We start from the raw sequence: 23,766 nt of genomic DNA, 5'->3' as shown, positions 1-23,766 counted from the left end.
CACAAAACAATTACAACAAGCCAAAATGAACCCAAGATTTTAGCGTAAATTATATTACTCTATACATTTATTATAATATTAAGTGAAGTTTGGTTATAAACCAATTTCGAGAGGATCATGTGCTTATGATTGCTAGCGGCTGGATCCGCATTATCCAATTCTCAATGCACCAATCAGACGACTCCTAAGCTACTACAAATACCCTGGGTTACGTACCACCGCTATCTTCGTTTTGAAGAATCCCCCCATCCACCCCTACTCCTCCTCCTTCCTAGATGGGTGACACGGTGGCTCAGTGCTTAGCACTGTTGCCTCACAGCAAGAATGTCTCTGGTTCCAGGCTTTACCAAACCAGCAGACATTTCTGTGCGGAGTTTGCATTTTCTCCTCGTGCTCACGTGGGTTTCCCCCGGGTTCCCCGGTTTTCTCCCACATTCCAAAAAACATGCAACATAAGTTAATTGACTAATCCAAACCGGCACTATAGACATCCTCCTAGTAAATGGTTATCTCTCAAGAGCAATCACTGGCTGTTCATTGGTTATTACAACAGGGGAGTTCTCGAGATCTACCTGAGCTCAAACTCCCCTCTCGCCTTGCAATGGGAGGGAGCCCCGGGCTCGAGGATTTTATGAGCTCAGGGCTCTCTCCCGGGACAGCATGCCAAACAAGCTTATAATTAATCATCAGCTAAGTGTGAACTCTTGAAATATAAAAAAAAAATAGGGCTAGGCGATAAAACCTTATCTGTATATATTAACGGTACACTATTGGCAATGAGCTTAGGGACAGTGCAAGTTTGTTATTTCCAATGGAGGTGCACGACAAATAAGGAGCATTTTTCAGGCGCACCTGGTTGAAAAGATCTTAACCTTTTAGAATGATGCAAGTGCACCGCGATTAATATGACTAGAACTAACAAATCAGTTTCACACTTTGTATGGAATATACACATTTCAGTATTAAGGGTAGACTAATTACTGCAGACAAACACAGTGCACCCAAACACTGCAGTGCTTTTTTCATTTTTTTCATTAGTAAAACTTGAATCGGAACTGCAGCAATGGTTTAAGGCAGACACCAGGGTAGCATGAGCGCAAATCGCACTGACAATGGTGAAGATAACCATGCACTCATGCTTTTCACATGGTTTTAGACATGATATCCACTTGTTAAGTCATGAGGTATGAGATTCTGTTTCTGGGTCCAAGCAGCTACTCATTTGAATTGAGAAAATATTAGTTTGACCACTTTTTAGTCATATCACACTTTAAAGTGAATTTTATATCAAATCATGGTGTACACTAGTCTCTGGACTTGCTGCATCACAGACACCAATATTTTAACAATTTTATTAAAAACTTAATCACTTTCAGGCCATCTGATATTAGGCATGGATATATACAGTTGAAGCCAAAATTATTAGCACCCCTTTACATTTCTTTTTTTCCTTTTTTAAATATTTACCAAATGATGTTTAACAGAGCAAGGAAATTTTCACAGTATGTCTGATAATATTTTTTCTTCTGGAGAAAGTCTTATTTGTTATATTTCGGCTAGAATAAAAGCAGTTTTTAATTTTTTAAAAACAATTTTAAGGTCAACATTATTAGCCCCTTTAAGCTAATTGTTTTTTCCAATAGTCTACAGAACAAACCATCATTGTAAAGTAACTTGCCTAATTACCCTAACCTGCCTAGTTAACCTAATTAACCTAGTTCAGCCTTTAAATGTCACTTTAAGCTGTATAGAAGTGTCTTGAAAAATATCTAGTCAAATATTATTTACTGTCATCATGGCAAAGATAAAATAAATCAGTAATTAGAAATTAGTTATTAAAACAATCATAATTAGAAATGTGTTGAAAAAAAAAATCTCTCCGTTAAACAAAAATTGGGGAAAAAAATAAACAGTGGGGCTAATGATTCTGACTTTAACTGCATATTGCGATTGAGATTTTCGAAAGTATTACATCGCTTTGTAAATGTTTATTAATTCATTTGTCGAGTCTCCCCATACAGTTTGGAAAGAGCGCTTGGACCTAGAAGCCGCTTCGCGTGACATTACACTTAACAAGCGAATGTGGACAGACTCTGGTTGGGATCCGTCATCGTGACCTCAGGTCAGAATAATTGTAAATAAAAAAGGTATATCAGGTCACCAGAGCGGCTTTTTGGTTTCTTTTCTTGTGCAAGCCACTAGCTCCCCATCTGAAAGAATTTTTAGCATAGCAGTAACCAACTTGTCTTTCTTGCTCACGATTTGGAATTTTGCAATATGTATTTGAATAATGATGGTTGGTTCCATTCCTTAATTGAAAGCTCAGATTTGATTATCATAATTTGTTTAAGCTCCCCATTTTTGTGCTTCGGTTTCCCCCAAAAGTCAAAGACATGTGCTAAAGGTGAATTGGGTAAGCTAAATTGTCTGTATGTGTTTGTGAATGAGAGCGTATGGGTGTTTCCCAGTAACAGGTTGCAGTTGGAAGGGTATCCGCTGTGCAAAACATATACTTACTAAGTTTTCGGCTCATTCCACTGTGGCGACCCCAGATTAAGAGGGACTAAGTTTGAGGTTTAATGTTTTATTACTGACATCTTACAGATGTTGATTTACCTTAAAGTTTGCCTGCCATTACACACTCTTTGTAGGCTCACATTTTATTGATCAAGTTTAAGAGTCTCTTTTGCACTCATGCTTCTTTTATTTTAAGACATAAGTGACAATATACTTTTGTTTATTTTTTTTGCTTTATTTTTGACTATTAAAACTATTTACCTAAGTAATGTTAGTAAATTAAAATAAGGGGTTAAATAAAAATGTAAAAAAAAAATAATCTACTGGACTTTATTCCTAAATGGACCGTTACAAAATATTTAATAATTATCGACACCGAATGATATCAAATATTAAATCTTGATATATTTTTTGCTGTATTGCCCAGCCCTAAATTAAACATAAGGGTAACACTTTATTTCAAGTCACAATTCATGCTATTAACAAACCATTAACCAAGACTATTAGTTCAATAATCCGCTAATTAGCTGCTTATTAATAGTGAGGTGCAAATAAGGTTTATGTTTTGAGTAGGATTAGGCATGTAGAATAAAATCATATTTAATAACTACCAAAACAACAGTTAATATCACAATATTTTGCAGGTAATAAGCCAGTAGTTAATAGCACAAATTGTGACAAACTAAAATCTCACCAACATTAAATGATCATCTAGCTAGAGGTCAGGCTATGTAAGACAGTGTTATCCAACAAAAATAAATATTATACAAAGACAAATAAAAAATTCCAAGATTCCCAGATTCAAAGAATTGATAGCAAAAACTCAAGACATGCACTCAAATGGGACATATCTGCAAGGCAAATTAACAAACTCATCTGCCTATATGCATGAGATGATCTGAGCAATTAGCAAATTTAATAACTCTACTATATACCTCATTGCTGGATATTCATGAATAAAAATACCTCGTATTGAAATTACATTACATTTACAAAAAGCTTAAAAAAAAACCTGCATAAAATGGTTTTGGTGCTTATGTAAACAGAGAAGCGAATGTTAATTGAGTGTCGTGTCAAACTCATTCTTCATTCAGGGTCTAAGCCGTCATTAAAGTGATGGGTTTGGAGCAGCTGGTGTGTGAAATATGTCGTTTCGGGGTGGGGTTTTGGGGTATAAGACACAGAAGGCCATGAGCAAACAATACCCCCCTTAATCATGCTAACTGCATTACCCTCGTCTCAGTCAAACGCTAATACGCTAGTCCCAACTGGCTAATCAGAGAGTGCCAAGAGCTAATCTAGCCCAAATCTAATACAGGCTAACATTCTGACCTAGCATTCCCTTGGGACGAGGAGGTTTAGGGGAGATCAGACAGAACTAAAGTGAGAGATTTGGTTGATACTACTGGATTGACACTAAGGAGCAAATAAAAGCAAGAGAAGACACAAAGAAAACTGATTAAAAACATTCATTTGACAAAAATAATTCTCGTGTCACTGTAAATATCAATTTCCAACAACTACAAAAACAGACTGTATTAACAGACTGTTATTGAAAACGTTATTTAAAAAAACACAGATTATCACTACAAAACATCATTAAAACTGAAATAATAATAATACTTATTATTAAATGTCATTTTATTATTTACGTAAAGCAAATACACATCAAATATCTGAATAAATGCATTTAAATATTTTCCTTTTTTAGATTTTAGAAATCTTGTTATGCATTTTCTCATTTTTAAGCCTCTTTTTTGTTTATGTCAATATAATTTGAATTAAATGAAAACAACTAAACAGAAGTTTCCTCTAAAAATACTAAAAAGAGTACAAATACAGCTTGAAAATACATATCAATTTAGAAAAACAGAAAGAAAAAAATAATAATTTTCTAGATTTCTAGTTTTTTTTTTTTCATGTCAATATAATTTGAATTCAGCAAAAAACAGAAAAGTTTCCTAAAAAAATACATTTAATAAAAAAGTACTATATATATATATGATAATATTATATGTTTTGATAATACAGCTATAATTTGAATTAAATGAAAAAAGAGAAAAGCTGCCTACAAAAAAAGTAAAAAATATATTTTGATAATACAGTTTAAAAAATATATTAAAATACAATAAAATTTTATATATATATATATATATATATATATATATATATATATATATATATATATATATATACTAATACAATTTAGAAAAACAGATCAATTAAATATAGTGCTCAGCATAATTGAGTACACCCTATTTAGAAAATGAATTTTTTTATCTATTTCTCAGTAAATATAGGTAATATATATTGGTGCATTTGAACAAAACAGATTTATTAAACAGATACACTTATTAAAATAAGATTTTAGCTACCAAACATATTTGGAATTTGAAAGAATACAATTAAAACAAGCAAAATAAATTACAACCTATAAAATTTCAACTCAATTTTTCTGCTTCGCTTTATTTTTCTACTTTTTTAAATATTTGCATTTAATATTTTTCTCTAACATATAAATTTGGGTTTACTAGTTTTTACACTATTGTCGCAAGTTATTTTGTTAGATAAGCTCCAGATGTGGCTTCAGTACTGACTAATCTAATGTACTGTATATGCACAAATATAATATTGTAAAGCTTCCTATTAAAAATATGGATTTAAAAGATAGATTTGCGAGGGGTGTACTCATATATGCTGAGCACTGTATATGAATTAAATATTTTCTAGTTTTTATGTTAATATAATTTGAATTACACAAAAAAAAAAAAAAAAAAAAATCCTCAAATAATACATTTAATAAAAAGAGCACAAATATATTTCGATAATACAGCTTAAAGAATATTAAAATAATGCAATTACAGAAGTAAATAAATAACTAAATAAATTAAAAAATATTTTCTATTTTTGGGGTTTTTATGTCAATATTATTTGAATTAAATGAAAAAGTGAAACGTTTCCTCAAAAATTAATCTTAATAAAAAAAGTAGAAATATATTTCAACAATACAGCTTAAAAAAATATTAAAATAAAACAATTTAGAAAAACAGACGAAAATAATCAATCAATAAATATTTTTTCCTTTTTTACTGTCAATTTGAATTAAACAAAAAATAAATAAAAGTTTACTCAAAAATACATTTAATAATAAGAGTACAAATATATTTAAACAATTACAGCTTAAAAAATAATTAAAATAATACAATTTAGAAAAACAGAAATATATATATATAATAACAACATATATCTATCATATGACTATATACTATAACAACATACATATATGTTAAATATATATATATATATATATATATATATATATATATATATATATATATATATAACAATAACAACAACCCTAGCTCACCCTATTTTTCTTTTATCCAAATACAGATCTACACAAAGTAAGCTAGCTACAAATACACAGGTATGCATGTCATTTTGTTAAAGTTCCTTCTTGTGTATTTCTAATGCTTCAGTGGCATCCAAGGCATCTTTTCCAGCAAGTCTTTGGGCACCTCTGTGTTTATTCTTGGCTAAAAAGTCATGCGACTCACGTTTCTCTTCAAGCACAGCTGATCCGCACACAGCAAGATGACACCTACCGGCCTACTGCGTTGCATAAGTTCATGTAACAAGAGTGGCTGATAAAAACAACATTCAATGACAAAGATGGAGACATTACTCAAACACATGGAGTATATTTACATGGACATTAGTCTTTGGATTACTTAACGTATTTTAAAGAACACTTGATAACTAATAAAGTGTGAACATAAGATGCTTTCAGAATATTCTTTTCATTTTTCATTTTCATATAGTCATTTAGCAGACACTTCCGTCCAAAGTAACTTACAAACAAAGAAGCCTTTAGTTGACTTATTATAAAGAGGCAATACTCATAGAAACAAAATATGCTCTTAACAAAATATTTCTGACATTGTTTGAAAAATAAAAGCTAAGGATGGAGGGAGAAGCTGTTTTTCGACATGTACTCCTTTTTTATTTAGATATTATAGTACATAGATTGATTAATAGTCATTGCATCCCCACCCAAAAAGTTTAATTCAGAATTACATAAATCAACAATATTACTCATTGCTTAAAACACACTTCATTTCACAATGTTGCATCTTAAATTTTTTATTTTATGTGCTTGACTCTTTTCTGCTTCGTTTTGCTTAATCTATATAATGAAAACTAATCTAAACTAATCAAATAAAACTATTGTTTGTCACTCTTAACTACCTTTTCAATTCTTGAAGATACATTGTAAAGCATCCCTCAGCCCTGAAAATATGGTATAAAAATGAAAAAATATAATTTGTTGGAAAAAAAAAAAAAAAAAAAAAAAAAAAAATTATATATATATATATATATATATATATATATATATATATATATATATATATATATATATATATATATATATATATATATATATATATCACTCATTTTTGGGGTCTTTTTCACTATATTCCTTCCCTATTACTTAGTATTTTTTAGTACCACCCTGGTTGAAGTTTCAAGCAAGCCATACAATTACCAAAAACTGACACAGATTGTTCAGAGAAAATAGTCACTATTAGGGCCGGGCGATACAGCGCAAAAAAAAAAGAAAATAAATTATCACGATATAATGTTTCATATCATTCGGTATTGATACTTATTGAATATTTTTTTACAATCCAAATAGAAATATTAGGAATTTTTTATTTCACCACTTTATTTTAATTTACCAACATTACTAAAGGCACATTTTTTCGAAGGCTTTTATAGTCAAAAACAAAAATATATTAAACAGAAATATCTGGTCTCACAATAAAAAAAACAAATAAAACAAAAAAATAAAAGTGTTAAAGAGACTCTTAAACTTGATAAAATGTTTCAAACTTTACTTAAATGTCACACTTTTTTTTTATTGTTATTGACAATGGCGTTCGGTCAATAAATACCGATACTGTTTTATCGTCACTACCACAAAAATTTGACTTGCGACACAAATTTTTAATATTTATTTAAATAGTCAGCAGAAACCCCTACTGTATACACAGAATGCATGTTTCCTTTACAATGTGCTAGTTTTCTATTGTTTTTCACTGTAAACACATGCTTGACGGACGTGTGCGACTGTAACGCGCTCACATCTTTTATAGCACGCGCATTTGTTTTTAGACAGCGTGTCAAGTGAAAAGAACTTCAACTTTCACATGCAGTGCTGCTCATCACTGTTAGTATCAAAGCAGTTGACCAATCAGAAGAGCTCGAAGGTGTGACAACCGTTTCTGTTTACAGGCACTCAGCGGCTGTGTCTAGACACCCTTGTGCTTTATGTTGTGCTTTTGTTTCCAAACCATTTCAAAGCCTTCAGTTCAGTGTGAATGAGCTGTAATTCTGCACATTATGTGTATCCTATCACAAAACACAACGAAAAGTCCTATCCAACATGTGACTTAAATATGAAAACTCCATGTCTTCATTTGATTTGGATTTACTAGAATATGATTTTATCCAGATTTAGGTATAATAAATAAAAAAAAACATCCGTTTAAATGGTAGATTCTTGTTCTTGTTATCATTTGAATATAGTTGTCCATTCAAACATACTGAATGAAAGCAGGGCAATAAAAGTGATTTGGCTCAATTGTCGTTCTCTTAACATCAATCCCATGCAAGAGTTGTTAAAACAAGAATGGAGGCCCTAAATGGAGTCAAAGGACCCACAGGGGTAATTACGAAACTTCCGCTGCTGCCCATAGAAAGGTATAATTAGTGACTCGGGTCACGAGGCGTCCTGGTTCAAAACTAAAGGTATTTCCTGAGCCTTGTTCTAGGTCATCCACCGGCAGCTCATTTGGAGAGAGGGAATTCTGATCCTCAAGGTGGATGAAAGTAGGTAAATTAATCTGCAAGAGGACACTTCTCAAGGTTAGACGGGTGTCACAGGAAAGCCGGACGCATTGGTGGCACATGGTTTTGAGAATGAAGTCTTCTTACAGGGAAAAGTCGGATTGTCATGAGACCATTGGTGGGCCAAAGGGCAAGATGACAACTGATAACAGCCATAACACTGAACAAATTCATTCAGAATGGTTACAATTGCTTCGTCAGATGGATAAAACAACTAAACACATACAAGTGTAGTTGAATTATTAGCCCTCCTGTTAAATTTTAATTCTTTTATATACCCCACAAGTTCTATTAAACGGATTGAAGATTTTTTTCTAAACATTTCTAAACACATTTCTAAACATAATAGTTTTAATAACACTAGTATTCAGCTTAAAGTGACAGTTAAAGGCTTATTAGGTTAATTAGGCAAGTTACGGTAATAAAGCAAGTCATTCTATAATGATGGTTTTTTTGTAGCCAATAAAAAATAAATAAATTCATTAAAAAAATATTAATATATAATAATATAATTATAATATATGATATAATAATATAATTATAATAATATAATATAATTATAAAATTTATATATAATATATATATTTATTTAAATTTAAAACAGCTTTTATTGTGGCCAAAATTAAACAAATAAGACTTTTTCTTGAAGAAAAAATATTATCAGAAATATTGTGAAAATACCCTTATTTCATTACAAATCACATGAGAAATAATTGATAGAGATATAGCGGTTTCTTTATATATCAAAGGGTAAAACTTAAAACTTTGGTAAAATTAAATAAATAAATAAATAAATAAGGGTGACATGGTGGCGCAGTAGGTAGTGCTGTCGCCTCACAGCAAGAAGGTCGCTGGTTCGAGCCTCGGCTGGGTCAGTTGGCGTTTCTGTGTGGAGTTTGCATGTTCTCCCCACGTTTGCGTGGGTTTCCTTCGGGTGCTCCGGTTTCCCCCACAGTCCAAAGACATGTGGTACAGGTGGGCTAAATTGTATAGTGTATGAGTGTGTGTGGATGTTTCCCAGAGATGGGTTGCGGCTGGAAGGGCATCTGCTGCATAAAACATATGCAGGATAAGTTGGCGGTTCATTCCGCTGCGGCTACCCCAGTTTAATAAAGGGACTGAGCCAAAAAGAAAATGAATGAATAAATAAATAAATAATAATAAAAAAAAATAATGATAAATATATATATATATATTTTATTTAATCTATGGTTTAAAGGCTAAACATCAAATGTTAAAAATAGCAAAAAATGAAAAATCCAATATTATGAAGAATATAATTTATAATATAAAGAAAAAAGCACAAGTCACTAATATCGACAAAGAATGAACAAAAAAAAAGATTCTTTGACTTAAATCAATAATTAAATGAAATAATACTTATTTGGGAAATCCATAAAGCAGTTTTAAATTTGTATGCTTTATTTCCTGAACAAAATAAAAAATGAGAGAGGGTCACAGCATATAATTGAACCCAGCATCTATGAAATCAAAAATCTGATGCACGGAAGTATTTCATGTTAAGTGATGATAACCGTAAAGGTAAAGTCAGCAAAACCAAAACTTTTAACCTCAAGAGCTAACACTGTGTCTACAACATGTGAGCTGTACAGCGCAACAACATACTTTAGAATTTTTTTAATATATTGTAAATATACAACTAAAAACCTAAATCAAACTGCCCAATGGTTGCCACAACCCAACCAATGCCATATTTCCTCCAGCAGTAAACACTAATTCATCATATCAGCCAAAGATCCATGTATCGAATTATAAATACAGTTTTTCATAAGCCTTTTTAAGCTGGCTGGCTTGAGGCATGGTGACTATGCATCCGTCTCAATACATCTGAGGTCACATGCTCAAATTGACTGACTGCAATATGACAGGATGTCCTCAATGCAGGACATGTCCCCAGGCACACAGATATACAGCACTTTCTAATGAACCGTAATGAGGTCGTCTGCTAATTATGAAATCCACACAAGGAGAGCACACATTCAGTGTATAAACTCAAAGCACAAAGAAGTCTTTGACTAGAAGTTAGCAATAGCAATGTAAGTGAGAACTAGATTACTGACTCAACCAAACATTACTACTTTGACTAGCTGTTAGCAATAGCAATGTAAGTGGGTAACTAGATTAGTGAATCCCAAACATTACTAGGAAGCAAGGATTAAACTCACCGGCCACCATTTTATTTACATTTGTTCATTAATGCAAATATCCATATATCAACAAAGCAGCCAATCATGTTGTAGCAACTCAATGCCTTTAGCCATGAAGACATGAACAAAGGGGGACCAATCAGATAGTAGCAAAATGTCCATATAATTTAGATTACTGCATGACAGCAATATATTCAACAGATTCTATATTTCTAAATATTCTCAAAAGGTAGTGAAACACTGAACCAGACTGCTGAAATCATCCCAGAAAAAGCAAATGGGACAATAGCTATTAAATTATAGGGCGATGCTGTCTGTAAATTATCAGTAAAAGCACCATTTCAAAGTTTTATAGAGTGAAAATGGTATAAGCCAATTGGGAGTTGCAATTTAGCTGTTTAGCAGAGGTTCCCAGAATAGTATCGCTTTTTCATGTAGATTAGCCAGCGAGTTCGCTAGGGCTGTGCGATTTAATCGAAATCGAATCGCAATTTGAAATGTTTCGATTAGTTAATCGCAAAAGGTTGCAAAATGAAATGTACTATTTTATTTCCCTCATCCAGAGCAAATGCATGACTGCCGGCTGTGTGTAAGTCTTTACTAGCCAATTTAGTGAGCACACTTTTGATCTGCCCAATTGCGCAACCAAACTATGTGGAACACTCACAATAAGAAAACAAAGAGAAAAGCACGGACAAGTGGGATAATGGCATCTGCTGCTTCAGGAGCATTAATAAACAAATTAATATCAAAGAAAAACAGTATTGGTAATATGGGAATATTTAAGTTAAGAGCGGAATTGTTGCCACAGCTTACAGATTCTTGAGCTGAAGCTTGACTACAAAATTAAATAGCAAATAAAATCGCAATTGCAATGTGTAAAAAAAAATAATAAAATAAATAATCGCAATTAGATATTTTCTCGAAATCGCACAGCCCTAGAGTTTGCATTAGAATACTTCATGAAGGAAATCTTTAGTAGAGAAGGACTTGTGGCCTGCATAAAACCATCCTTGAGCACAGCACAACATGGCCAGATTAAAACAAAGAGGCTTATTTTGAAGAATCATTCGTAAGCCTTTCTTTATCAGATTTCCCCTGTACGGCTCTACAGCATTGTCTGGTCTCACTGCAGTCAAACAGTCGTACTTGAAAAGAAACTTCTGGTTTAGTTGTGTTAATCTAGTTAGGCTATAAAAGAGGAAATGATCAGCACAAAAATAAACCCTAAATGATAATTACTTTCCTGTTTGCAGGCAACTTAAATGGGTGTTGAAAGCTGTGAGCAGAAGGTAGGAGAGTGTGTGATGGAATTAAGCAAGAGAGAAAGAGTAGAATGATCAATCTGTCAGTGGTCCATACTGACTAACTAGAAATCTAGTAAAGGTAAAAAAAGAGGTAAAAAAAAGTGAGGAAATGCAAGATTTTTGTATTTAAAGAGTGATTATTTTAACATTTAGACACACATATCTGCTTTAAAGGAACAGAAAGGTAATCAGGCACAGGAGAATTGAAAAATCAAGTTTGTGACTGTGAAAACCACATCAATCCATGGACAGATCACCTGATAGACGCAGCTTTCAAACACTTGTAAAGCAATGATCATTACACCCAATCACAGTCATATCTGTTAAGCATGTGAACACAATGGCCAATCAGCAGTGTTTAAGAATCCACTCCGCAGTGCACAAAACGCAACCAGGAAATGCTGCTATGGTAAATTGACCAAATGATTCAGTAGCAATGTCTTCTCATAGGATAAGAAAACTCTCATGAATAATAAATAGACACTGACACATTTTAGACATACTCAGTCTTATGTTATAACACCACAAATGACGCCACCCGATGCAGATTTCAAACTCGGACGATAAAACTAGAAGGAAAGGCTTAAAATTAGCCAATTGTTCCATACGATTAAAGCTAATACCAGGGTTTCCACTAAATCATGAACACCAAATTCAAGGCCTTTTAAACACTTTTTAAAATCACTAATAATTGTAAATCAAGCATCATTCAACATATATAGCGTCATGAGAGTCCTTGCTGTCCTTAACATTTCATTTACATTAAAATGTCATAGTAAGAATAATGTTTTGACTGTCTTTTTCAAAAATGTTAACCGTTTTAAACAGTCATGTTCAAAAAAACTTTAATACAATTAATGGCCCGTTTTCACTGAGTGGTACAATACGGTACGGTTCAGTATGCTTTTGTGGCCATTTCCACTGTAAAAAGGTATTAAAAAGCAACCTGTACTTTACCACTTTTTGGGTACCCTTTCCAAAGCATACAGAGCACAACAAAAGGGTACCAAAAGGTAAAGCTAGACGCGCAGCTGAACGCTATTGGTTTACAGAGATGCGTCACTAGCTTGTACACAAGCTAGGGGAATGAAAACAAAGGAACCACCATTTTTAAATACATAGCAGAGACATTACATCGTAATAACATATACATATAATAACGAGCCATGGTCGACCCGAGCTTAATCAAACCTTGACATTTTGGCCACAAAGCCAAGAAGAACAAAATCGGTCCTGTTGTTGTTTTACTAGGCCGTCTAAAAGCGTGGTTCCACTCGAGAGAGAGCTTGCGATCGCTAGTCGCACATCTATATTTGAAATAACGAACTTCTTGAGCTAATGATAATAACTGTGCGTGATTCTTGAAGTGCTACTGTCATCCATTCAGAAACAGACAAACACTAGAGTGAAGCGCAAAAAAACAAAAGAGAAGCCTGAAAAAAACATGGTGCAAACTATTTTTTCAGCAACTTAACATGAACAAACTGTCATGTTCAACTATTATCATCACCTTTTAAACTACTTTGACCTCAGAATGACGAAATTACTTTCTAACAAGACGTTGCGTGTGCTGGTGAAGATTAAAGATACAGATGAGAGGTTTACACTGACTGTAGGTTATAATGCGTAGTGTTTTTGAACCCAAATATGGACTAAATGTATGTTGTGTGTAGTTTTTCTGTAATTGGTAACAAAGGAGAGTGTAAGGGTCTGTATGTGTTGATATATGTTGCATTTATTTTATATAATTGCAGATGTTAGAGTAGGCTATTTTGCAATCATTGATCTGGAGTGTTCATAGATCAAATCATGTTCATAGAAAGGTTAGTAATGAACATTTATACACAAGTATTTATGTGTATAAAGCATCTGCATATTACATGTGAACGACCAATACAGCTTTACTTTGACATTTCCTCAAGCGAGAATGATTTACTGAATGTTAACTAAAACCACGGACCATTGAAATCCATTGGTATCTTTTTGCCAGTGGAAACGCAAGCCTGAAAAAAGGTGACCCGTACCAACCCATACCACTCAATGGAAATGGGCCATAATTAAATTTAATAGAGTTAATATTCAAATGCAGTTTCTGGAATATGGCTAAAATGCATTATTTGTCATGATTCTTCTATAAGACTTAAATGTAAGATTTTTAATTAAGAATTTCTTCATCATTCAGTTTTTTTGAGCAGCAGCACAGTATAAAATGTTAAAATAACCTTAAAATCAAGCACTTTCAAGGACCTATGTTTGTTTTTAAGTATTTTCCAGAATTCATATGTCTGAAATTCAAGTACTTTCAAGAAGTGTGGAAACCCTGTAATACATACTAATGTTGCCTTAATTGATGTGGAACATCTTAACATTTAGATGATCCTTTAGCAATATTTAAAGGGGTTAAATAATTGAAGTCTCAGGTGTCAGAAGAATGTGCCCGTGAAGTGTCAAGAGCACATTCAAGGGGTTTGAGAAAGTTCAGAAACCGATATAGAAAATTACTCCCTTTGGAGTGGACTTTGTACATCTAATAAATTTGTATAGCTTTGTTTATGCTCAAACAGCAACATTATAGACTAAAAAGTGTTAAAAGCATAACAGGCCTCCTTTCACAAAACAGCAATGAAAATTAGTCAGTCATAAGTATTAAAAAAAAATCAGCTTTAAAACCGAAGTCCTGGAGATTAGTCATCACGTCTAGCATTGCAGGGGAGGTCGTAGTTATTTTCTCTGCCATGCGGTGATATCACGGCAATCATCCTACACACCGATTACAGATGTTTTCAGAGCGGATCTGCCCTACTTCTGGAGCTAACTCACACTGGCGGCTTGCATCTACTTCAGCACTGAAAAAAAGCCATGGGCTTATATCCTTGGATCATTTCAATGAAGTCACAAGTTTTTGCCAAAATCTCAAGAAAAACAGCAGCCTAAAAGCAATGTACGAGCAGGCATGTGTCTGTGCTTGACCTTGATTTGAGCCCAGAGCGGAGGCGTTTTTACTGCACTAATGATAAAGAGATCAATTAAAGCAGCGAGCTCTGATCAATACGAGCATGACCGCGGTCGACTCGACGGCTCTGTTCAGTCTTCCTGTGGCCTTGAGCCAGACAGACATCAACTCCCTTTAGACAGCAACGGGACAGGAAGTAGGGTGAGGATGGTGAGATGGGGATGTTGGCTATTAGATGCTGAAATGTAGGGCAGGACGATGCGCCTCCAGCTGGGAGCTCACGCTGGAAAAGACATGATATGCCAGAGAACAAATCCATCATAGCCCTAGGAAACAATTATGTTTATAAAACAGGGGCAAAGAAAACCCCATTGGGTTCCACTGAAAGAGGGAACGCGCAGATGTCCTAGTGACCACAAAAACATAGAGACTGAATGAATGGGCAAACTGTACAAAAGGTTTTCTGTTGAATGATGTTGAAAAAAAGTGTAGTTTATGGCGTAAGAGTTTTAGGGTATGTTCGGTACACTTTTATGTCCGTTTCTACTGTCAAAAGGTACCAAAAAGCGAACCGTCCCACTTTTTGGGTACCCTTTCCAAAGGATACCTAGCACAACAAAAGGGTACCAAAAGGTGGAGCAAGACACGCAGCTGAATGTTATTCGTTTACAGAGATGCGTCACTAGCTTGTGCAGAAGCCTGGAGAATGAAAACAAAGCAAGCACCATTTTAAATACATAGCCGAGACATTACACCATAATAATATATAGATATAATATCGAGCCATGGTCGACCTGAAACAAACCTTGTCGTCGTCTAGATGAACAAGAAGAAGAGCAGAATCTACCCTGTGTCCTGTCGTTGTTTACGAGGCTGTCTAAAAGCGTGAGTAGTTTCACTTACTCAAGAGAGCTGTGTGCTCGCCGCCTGTCTGTATTTGAAATAACAATCTTAAACCATGATAATAACATGCGCGTGATTATTGAAGTGCTTCTGACATTCGATCCTTTCAGAAACGGACAAACGTGAGAGGGAAGCACGAAATATCAAAGGAGAAGCTGGAAAAAACAAAGGAGCAAATGATTCTTTCAGCAACCTAAAACATGACCAAACTGCCATGTTTAACTATTATCATCACCTTTTGGACTACTATAATCGGAATGACAGATTGACTTTCTAACAATATGTTAACTTTACATATGTGCTGGTGAAGATTATAGATACACATGAGAGGCTTGCACTGACTGTATGTTTCGTGTTGTTTTTGAAGACAAATAAGACCTAAATGTATGTTGTGTGTAGATTTTCTGTAATTGGTAACATATCAAAGACCCATGCCTAGACGTTACAGTAGGCCAGTGGTCTCAAACTTAACTTCTGGAGGGCAGCAGCTCTGCTTAATTTAGCGTCAACCAGCTTCAACTCACACCTGCTTGATAGACTCTAGTAGTCTTGAACACCTTGATTAGTTGTATCAGCTGTGTTTGATTAGGGTTGGAGCAAAACTGTGCAGAGCTGCGGCCCTCCAGGAATCCACTAATGCAGACCTATGCAGTAGGCTATTTTACACTATCATTGATCGGCAGTTATAATCAAATTATCGTACAGAAACGTTAGTAATGAACATTTATACACAATATTTATATGTATAAGTTTTGTGAGAAGTGCTTTTCGAATGATATGTAAACGGTCCGTACAGCTTTACATTGACATTTCCTCAAGTGACAATGACGTCGACTGCAACTTTCTGTCGTACACCATTGGTACCCTTTTAGGCAGTGGAGACACAAGCCTGATAAAGGTGACCCGTACCGAACTGTACAACTTAGTGGAAACGAGGCAGAAGACAAGTGCTCTAATAGTTAAAGCATTAGTTCACCCAAAAATAAAGAACCTGCTATTAATTACTTATCCTCGTCTTGCTTCGTGCTTCAGAGATGAATAAAGGGGATTATAAAAGGAAGATAAAATGGAAAACTTTTTTTTCTTGTTGTATTTGGAACGAAAGTTCTATAAGTCTATAACAAGTGGAGTAAAGGGAGTAAACATTTACATTTTTGTGTGAACTACTATCCATTTAAAAGTATTTTCGAATGACAACAAATTTGAACGTTTGAATGGTTGCCTTTCACAGCTTCTAATTTACTCCAACACTCAAAAAAAAAATTTTTCATGGCTTGTTCAAACTACTTGCGCTGAACTATCCGAGTTGAAATAACACAATTCTTGAGATTTTGTTGGGACAACTTAATTGCTTTATATTCAATCGACTTAAATTTGTAAAAACTAAAAATAACAGCTTAATTCCTTTATGTTGTCCCCACACAAATCGATTGTGTGAAACCCAGCATTATTCACAGTGAATACAGACATTCTTAACAGGCACTAAACTCTTAGTTTAAGCTGAAGTTGTATTTGGTTGACCTTATAATCCCCATGTTGTCTAACATGTTAACTAAAAAAAACTTGGCTCAATGTGAAAGATCAGATTTGAGTGACATGAGAGTGAGTTCTTCATAACACAATTCAAATTTTTGGGTGAACTAATACTGTAGCACAGGGATCCCCAAACTTTTCAGCCTGTGAGTCCCAAAATTACAATGCCAGTAACTCGCGACCCCTAATATCCTATGAAGCGGTTATAAATATATAAACTTTGGGAACCACTGCTGTTGCGATCAATGCTATAATAAAATGCTATAATAAAGCTAGTTGAGACTTCTGATGAGACACAGGAACTCATTGGCATATAGAGTCTGGATCTGGAGCACCAGCATCTCATGAATAAATAGTAGTAGAACGACTAAATTTAACTGGCATTCGATTATTGTTTGCAAATGTAGACCATTGGTTTATTTAGAATGCAAAGAAACATCCTTGCAATGAATTCCCCTGCATAATGCATGAAGGACTCTACAGTGAATCTGCTACTTTCAAACTGCCTTCGAGTGATTATAGCTGCTAAGCTGTTGATAGTTATAAACACTGAAATATGAATGACCATATCAGACATTGCAGGAAAGAAGTATTGGTGCAGAGCATCTAGCACGATTATGCATGAATGTGCATCCTCGTAATATGAAATGCTATCTGATATTAAGATTTTTGGACAACAATAAGAATAAATCAATATTTTTCACTACAACTGACACTTCCCAACATTTTCTGGAAACAACTGTTTACAAAACTGTCAAAAATATGTAATAGTTGTCCTATCTCTGCTCCAAATTCTCAATTTAAAACCAATGCTAACCATGCAGTTCTTTTACCCACAAACTGAACTACACTGTTCCTATTTACTGTGACCTTTTATGTGAAGCTGCTTTGACACAATCTACATTGTATAAGCGCTATACAAATAAAGGTGAATTGAATTGAATTGTTAAAATAAAGAGTTCAACTATTTTGTGTTTTGAAAGAAACTCCTATAGGTCTGTAACGAGTGGAGGTAAACAATGACAACATTTTCATGTTTATGTGAACTAACCATTTAAAAGTATTTAGAGTGACATTAACTCTCTCTTCACTTCTAATTTATTTCAATGCAGACATTCTTAACAGGCACTAAACTCTTAGTTTAAGCTGAAGTTGTATTGACCTTATAATTCCCATGTTGTCTAACATGTTAACTAAAAAGCTTGGCTCAATGTGAAGGATCCACTTGAGGTCCCAATAAATACGCATGTGGCCACAGCATCCTCTTCTGCCAGAACCAGTGTGTTTAGATTCAAAATATTCATGTTAAAAGAGAGAAACCGAACAGATTTCACATTACTCATCATCTTATAATCTCTACCCATAAGCCACTGCACACATTGGCCTACATACATTTAGGAGACACCGAAGCGTGACCTATTTCTAGCTGCTTTGACAATCCGATGCTAGCTCCGGATGACATCCCCAAAATCAGCAATCAACTGGAAGGAAGCACTACTTTTTCTTAGTCATAGAAACTAGAGCTGATGTTCAAAGAGCCCGTTTAAGGTTTTGTCTGACTAAAGCGATGCTTAAGGACGGGTCATGACTTTTGGTTCTTTGTTTTTTAATGAGCTTGCTTGAAAATGTCTGTCTGCGAAAGCCATGAATTACAAACAGCCAATCAATAAAGTGTTCCACACTTCACAAAACACATTCTTGAGCATTTGCCCCGTAAGCCCGGTACGCTTGACCATATGTGAAACCAACAATTGCGCTCAGATCCAATATAGGTGCACAATAGATCCACAATAGGTGGTCTCGGATCGGTTGAAAAACTCTAGAGCTGTTCAGTTGTAGCAAAAAAGCAATACAATCCAACAAACTAGGCTATATCACAATGTATTATGGATATGTAATTGGCATATATATGGCTATATGAAGAGAGAATGATGAGTAGAGATATCATTCCTACTGGTAAAAACGCACTTGCTGTCTAACTGAATTATTAAAAATATATATATATAAAAAAAATTAAATAAAATTAAAAAAAAAAAAAAAAAAAAAAAAAATATATATATATATATATATATATATATATATATATATATATATATATATATATATATATATATATATATATATATATATATATATATATATATATATATATATATAAAATATCACTACATTTTGATACAGAATCGATGTATATTTTATAACCCTTGACACTTGAACTGAGGCTTTATATGAGAAATTCTTACCTCTGATTTATATTTGGTAATGACTATGTCATTCAAAATTAAAGCAGACCTTTTCGCTTAAAATGTCTCATTTCTCATCATCATAAATGAAAATAACGGCGTATGACAGCTGAGCGGAATGCCGGAAAATTAACCAAACTGACCAATGTGAGGAGAGTTTACCCGTACGTGACTTGTTTTAACTATTTTGGTCCGTTTAGAAACTTTGCCGTGTGTAAGCGAACATCACCAAGAACAAAAAGCAACATTGTAACAAATTTAACCCGTTTCAGAACAATACAATCGATTTATAGGTGTGAAAGCACCCTTACTGTGAATTCACACCGAAGGTGGCGAGAAAGTCAAAGTAGCCGGAAGTCATTCATTTTTAAGGGGAGCCAGCAGTGATTAGCGGCGATGAGAGTTGAAATCAAGTCAACTTTAGGGTAATGAGCTATGACGTGGTTCGGTGGCAAGCAATCCGATCATAGAAGTCCATCGCTTGAGGAGTCAAGAGAACACAGTCCTGTAAACTTTGCTTCCGACCACAGTGGTTCCCAAGGGTTTTAGTATTGCAGTCGCTGGATTTCCAATTATTTACGATGTTTTTATACTGGGACTTAAATTTAAAAAAAGTTACCGGCGAGTTACTGATGTGCATTAATGTTTTTTTATACGGGAATCTTATGCTAACTAATGACAGTAATAAACAGTATTGCTGCTTCAGAATATTTCAGACAAACAGACATATTGGCTAAGTGGAGCAAAGCCACAGCACACGCAACAACTGGATCTTCCGTAGTTAAATGAATTTGATAAAAGGCACGCAACATTTTCACACTAGAAATCATGTTTTATGCGGGAATGTAAGTGATTTGCTGATAATGCTGCAACAGCTCCTTTAAATACGAGGTCAATGTAACAAATTTTAACCCTCTCGCGGCTGGAGCTGTGAAAGCAGACATTGCAGCCAGAGCAAACTTGGACGCTCTCGCCGCCTTCGGTGTGAATGCAGAGTTAGACTATTCAACCAAGACACCAAGCATTATTGCACCACATAAAGATTCGTACCTTCTACACTGTCAGAACATGAGGTCCCGATGCCAGTGTCACCACTGTCTGAGGCGGCACTATGACGGCGCCCGCGGCTGCTAATGCCAGTGGCAGAAGAGGAAGCTTGCCATGCCGAGTCGCAGCCTGGGACCCATCCAGGAGAGGACGTGCTCGAACCTACAAGACAAACAGATGGGGGTTAATATGGAAGATGTCCATTTTGATTACTTTATTTACTGTTAAAGTCTGAGCATCCAATAACACATAACAACTAGGAAATGCAACCGGAATACTGGATATTGCTGAAGTACTAGAGAACTGCAAAGCTTTGGCCACATTTACACCTGGTTTGAAGATGCATTTTATTTAGATTCAGCTACAAGTGAACGCTAAATGCAAGTGTAAATGTTTTAAGCTAAAGCATTTACGCTTTGACCACTTCCAGAGGTAGTTAAAAAGACATTGGTTCACATTGCTTTCATAGATGCACGTATGGTTGAAAAAAAAACAAAAAAAAACCTACTTTCAGCCTACTGACCTAATTCTTCAATGATTCAGTACATGGTGTTGATGTGCACTTGCATGGAGCGCTTTAACCTTTGCTATGTAAAATTGTAAATAAAATAAGCACAATCTTCAAAAACAGTCCTGATTTTAACACAAACCTACAGATATCAGAGCAGAAATAAAAAGCTGCTGCGCTTTGTAATGTTTACTGTATACTTCACTCATGCTCATAGGTACATTTAATCGGTAATAGATTATTTGTAAGATCAGAAAATGTCCATGCATCTGTCCAGAGAATTTCCATTCAAAGAAAAGTGGTCAAAAGTGGACAAAAAGAGATGGAATAAAACATTGGGGATGTGTCTCCCTCAACAAGAAACTTAAGGGTAGGTATTTTTTAAATAAATCAATACTAATTTATTCAGCAAGACACAATAATCTGATCAAAAATGCCATTAAAATAATTTAGAATAATACATTTAGTTAACACTTAATTTTGAGATGTTCTTATTACTATAGTGCTTACAATTAATTATGCATAATTTCACGCAACTAACCCTAGACCTAGCCCTTGTCCTAACCCTAACCATATTAAGTACATGTAGTAAATTCCTATTTCCCATCAGTAGCCAAATGATTTTGTTTGTTTGTTTATTTATTGCCAAATCAGCTACTTATGGCTATTTTTTAAGATAACAAGGACAACAAAATATGTAACCTGCATTTATTATAACTAGTGTTTTACTACTTCATATATTACTAACATAAACCTACAGATATCAGAGCAGATATTAAAAGCTGCTGCGCTCCATATTATTTACTGTTATTCATTTATGCTCATAGGTAAAACCATTGCATACATTTATTAGGTAGTAGATTATTTGTAAGATCTGTAAGATCCCGCTGTTCTGTTTAGAGACCCTCAATTCAAAGAAAAGTGGTCAAAAGTGGACAAAAGAGATGGATTAAAACATTGGGAATGTGTATCCCTCAACAAGAAACTTAAGGGCCAGTTTTTTTAAATAAATCAATATTAATCTATTCAGCAAGCCACATTAATCTGATCAAAAATGTCATTAAAATATTTTAGAATACATTTAGGTAACACTTTATTTTAAGGTGCTCTTATTACTACAGTACGTACTAATTCATTATGCATAATTAAACGCAACTAATCATAGACCTAGCCCTTGTCCTAACCATATTAAGTACATGTAGTTATTTCATAATCCCCCTCAGTTGTTAAATAATTTTGTTTGTTTATTTATCAAATCAGCTACATATGGCTATTTCATGGCAAGATAACAAGGACAATGCATAACCTGCATTTATTATGACAAAAAATACAAAAAAAAATACAATGAAGCACGGCAATGTTTTTCAACATGTATAATAATACTTAAAACTTTACTTATGATAATTAATATGTCATACCTGACCCCTAGATATTTACTTATTTGAGCAGTTCAAACACTAAATAAGGTCAAGTTCAGTGAACCAATTGGTCAGTCTTGTGCTAAAAAGCTTGTCCCCAATATGTGCTGACATAATCTATTCTAAGGTGTAATCCGTTTAGATGCCACCATTTAGGCTGTCCTCCATAAAGCCTGCCAGGAAAAAATGGTATATGAAATCTCTCTTGCCAGCATCTCTGACCTTTATGATTAGCTTCCAATAAGATGACCAAAAATATTTGATTGATTTGTTGTTACATAATAGAAATTTTGGGAACACTTTACTTGGTTGTTTACTTGTTACACATGTTTTATGTAATAATTACAGTAAAAATAACAATGCATTATGCATAATTACATGCAATTCACTCTAAGCCTATCTAAGCCTAAGAGACCCTTCAACCAGAATACATTGCCATTAAAATAGGCTACTTTTCCATTGTTTTTCTATGTGAATATGCATGTTACACGTACTAATCACATTTTAGCAGCATCATTGATGTTAAATATTATAAAAAAGATTTCAAGTTATATATATTTTTTCTTTTCTTTTCCTTGTAGGTACAGTCAGCAGAAACACCGAACACATGTAGTTTTATTGTGCCATATATATTTTTAGAAAAGCCACAAATGAAATTTCAAGTACTTTTTCCTGAAACAGCAGTACATCACAAAGCTAATATCCAGAAAAAAATAAAATACTTCATATGCTTCATGTGAAGAGGCTGAAACTCATTGAAAATCACTAAGGTCAGAGCCCAAATTACACACCCGTAATTCCTGGGTAGAAAAAAACTCAAGTTCACAGTAGTTCATATGAAAGTGATCCACATTAGGCATCATGACAGAGTAGCAGATCTGTAAATATCCCGGGTAAACAGAGCTGCTTGTTGACGAGGCACCAAGCGTTCTTCTAGACCACCAGCAGTTATGCAATGTGATATGAATTATTAAGACGACTGGCAGAGATACTAGTTTGAATCTGTAGCATCTTCAGACACATCTGTAGCAACTTTCAACACAGAATAATCAGCACTGAAATAATGTGCAATTTACACAAGACGGAAATAAATACTGAAATATTGTACTAAAAATGCATGTAGGTTAGGGCTATGCCAATAAATGATATTGCATCTAATTGCGATAAAATGTATGTTAATAACAATAAGCGCTGGACTTTTTTACACTATATTGATCTAAGAGCCAATCACACAGCAGAAATGAACAATGGGAAACTAA

The 23,766-nt window shown here is 34.1% G+C and overlaps 1 protein-coding gene across 2 annotated transcripts in view; it reads right to left on the bottom strand.

Moving 5' to 3' along the window:
* Positions 1-23,766, bottom strand: part of cep85l (centrosomal protein 85, like) — a 120,525-nt gene that overhangs the window by 84,081 nt on the left and 12,678 nt on the right. For both annotated transcript variants that reach the window (XM_056480674.1, XM_056480673.1), the window contains exon 2: positions 20,585-20,743. In XM_056480674.1, the coding sequence (XP_056336649.1) occupies positions 20,585-20,743 (159 nt within the window). The remainder of the gene's footprint in view (positions 1-20,584; positions 20,744-23,766) is intronic.

The sequence above is a fragment of the Danio aesculapii genome, chromosome 20 (genome assembly GCF_903798145.1).
Source record: "Danio aesculapii chromosome 20, fDanAes4.1, whole genome shotgun sequence".
NCBI lineage: Eukaryota > Metazoa > Chordata > Actinopteri > Cypriniformes > Danionidae > Danio > Danio aesculapii.
This window is presented reverse-complemented; position numbering and strand designations above follow the sequence as displayed.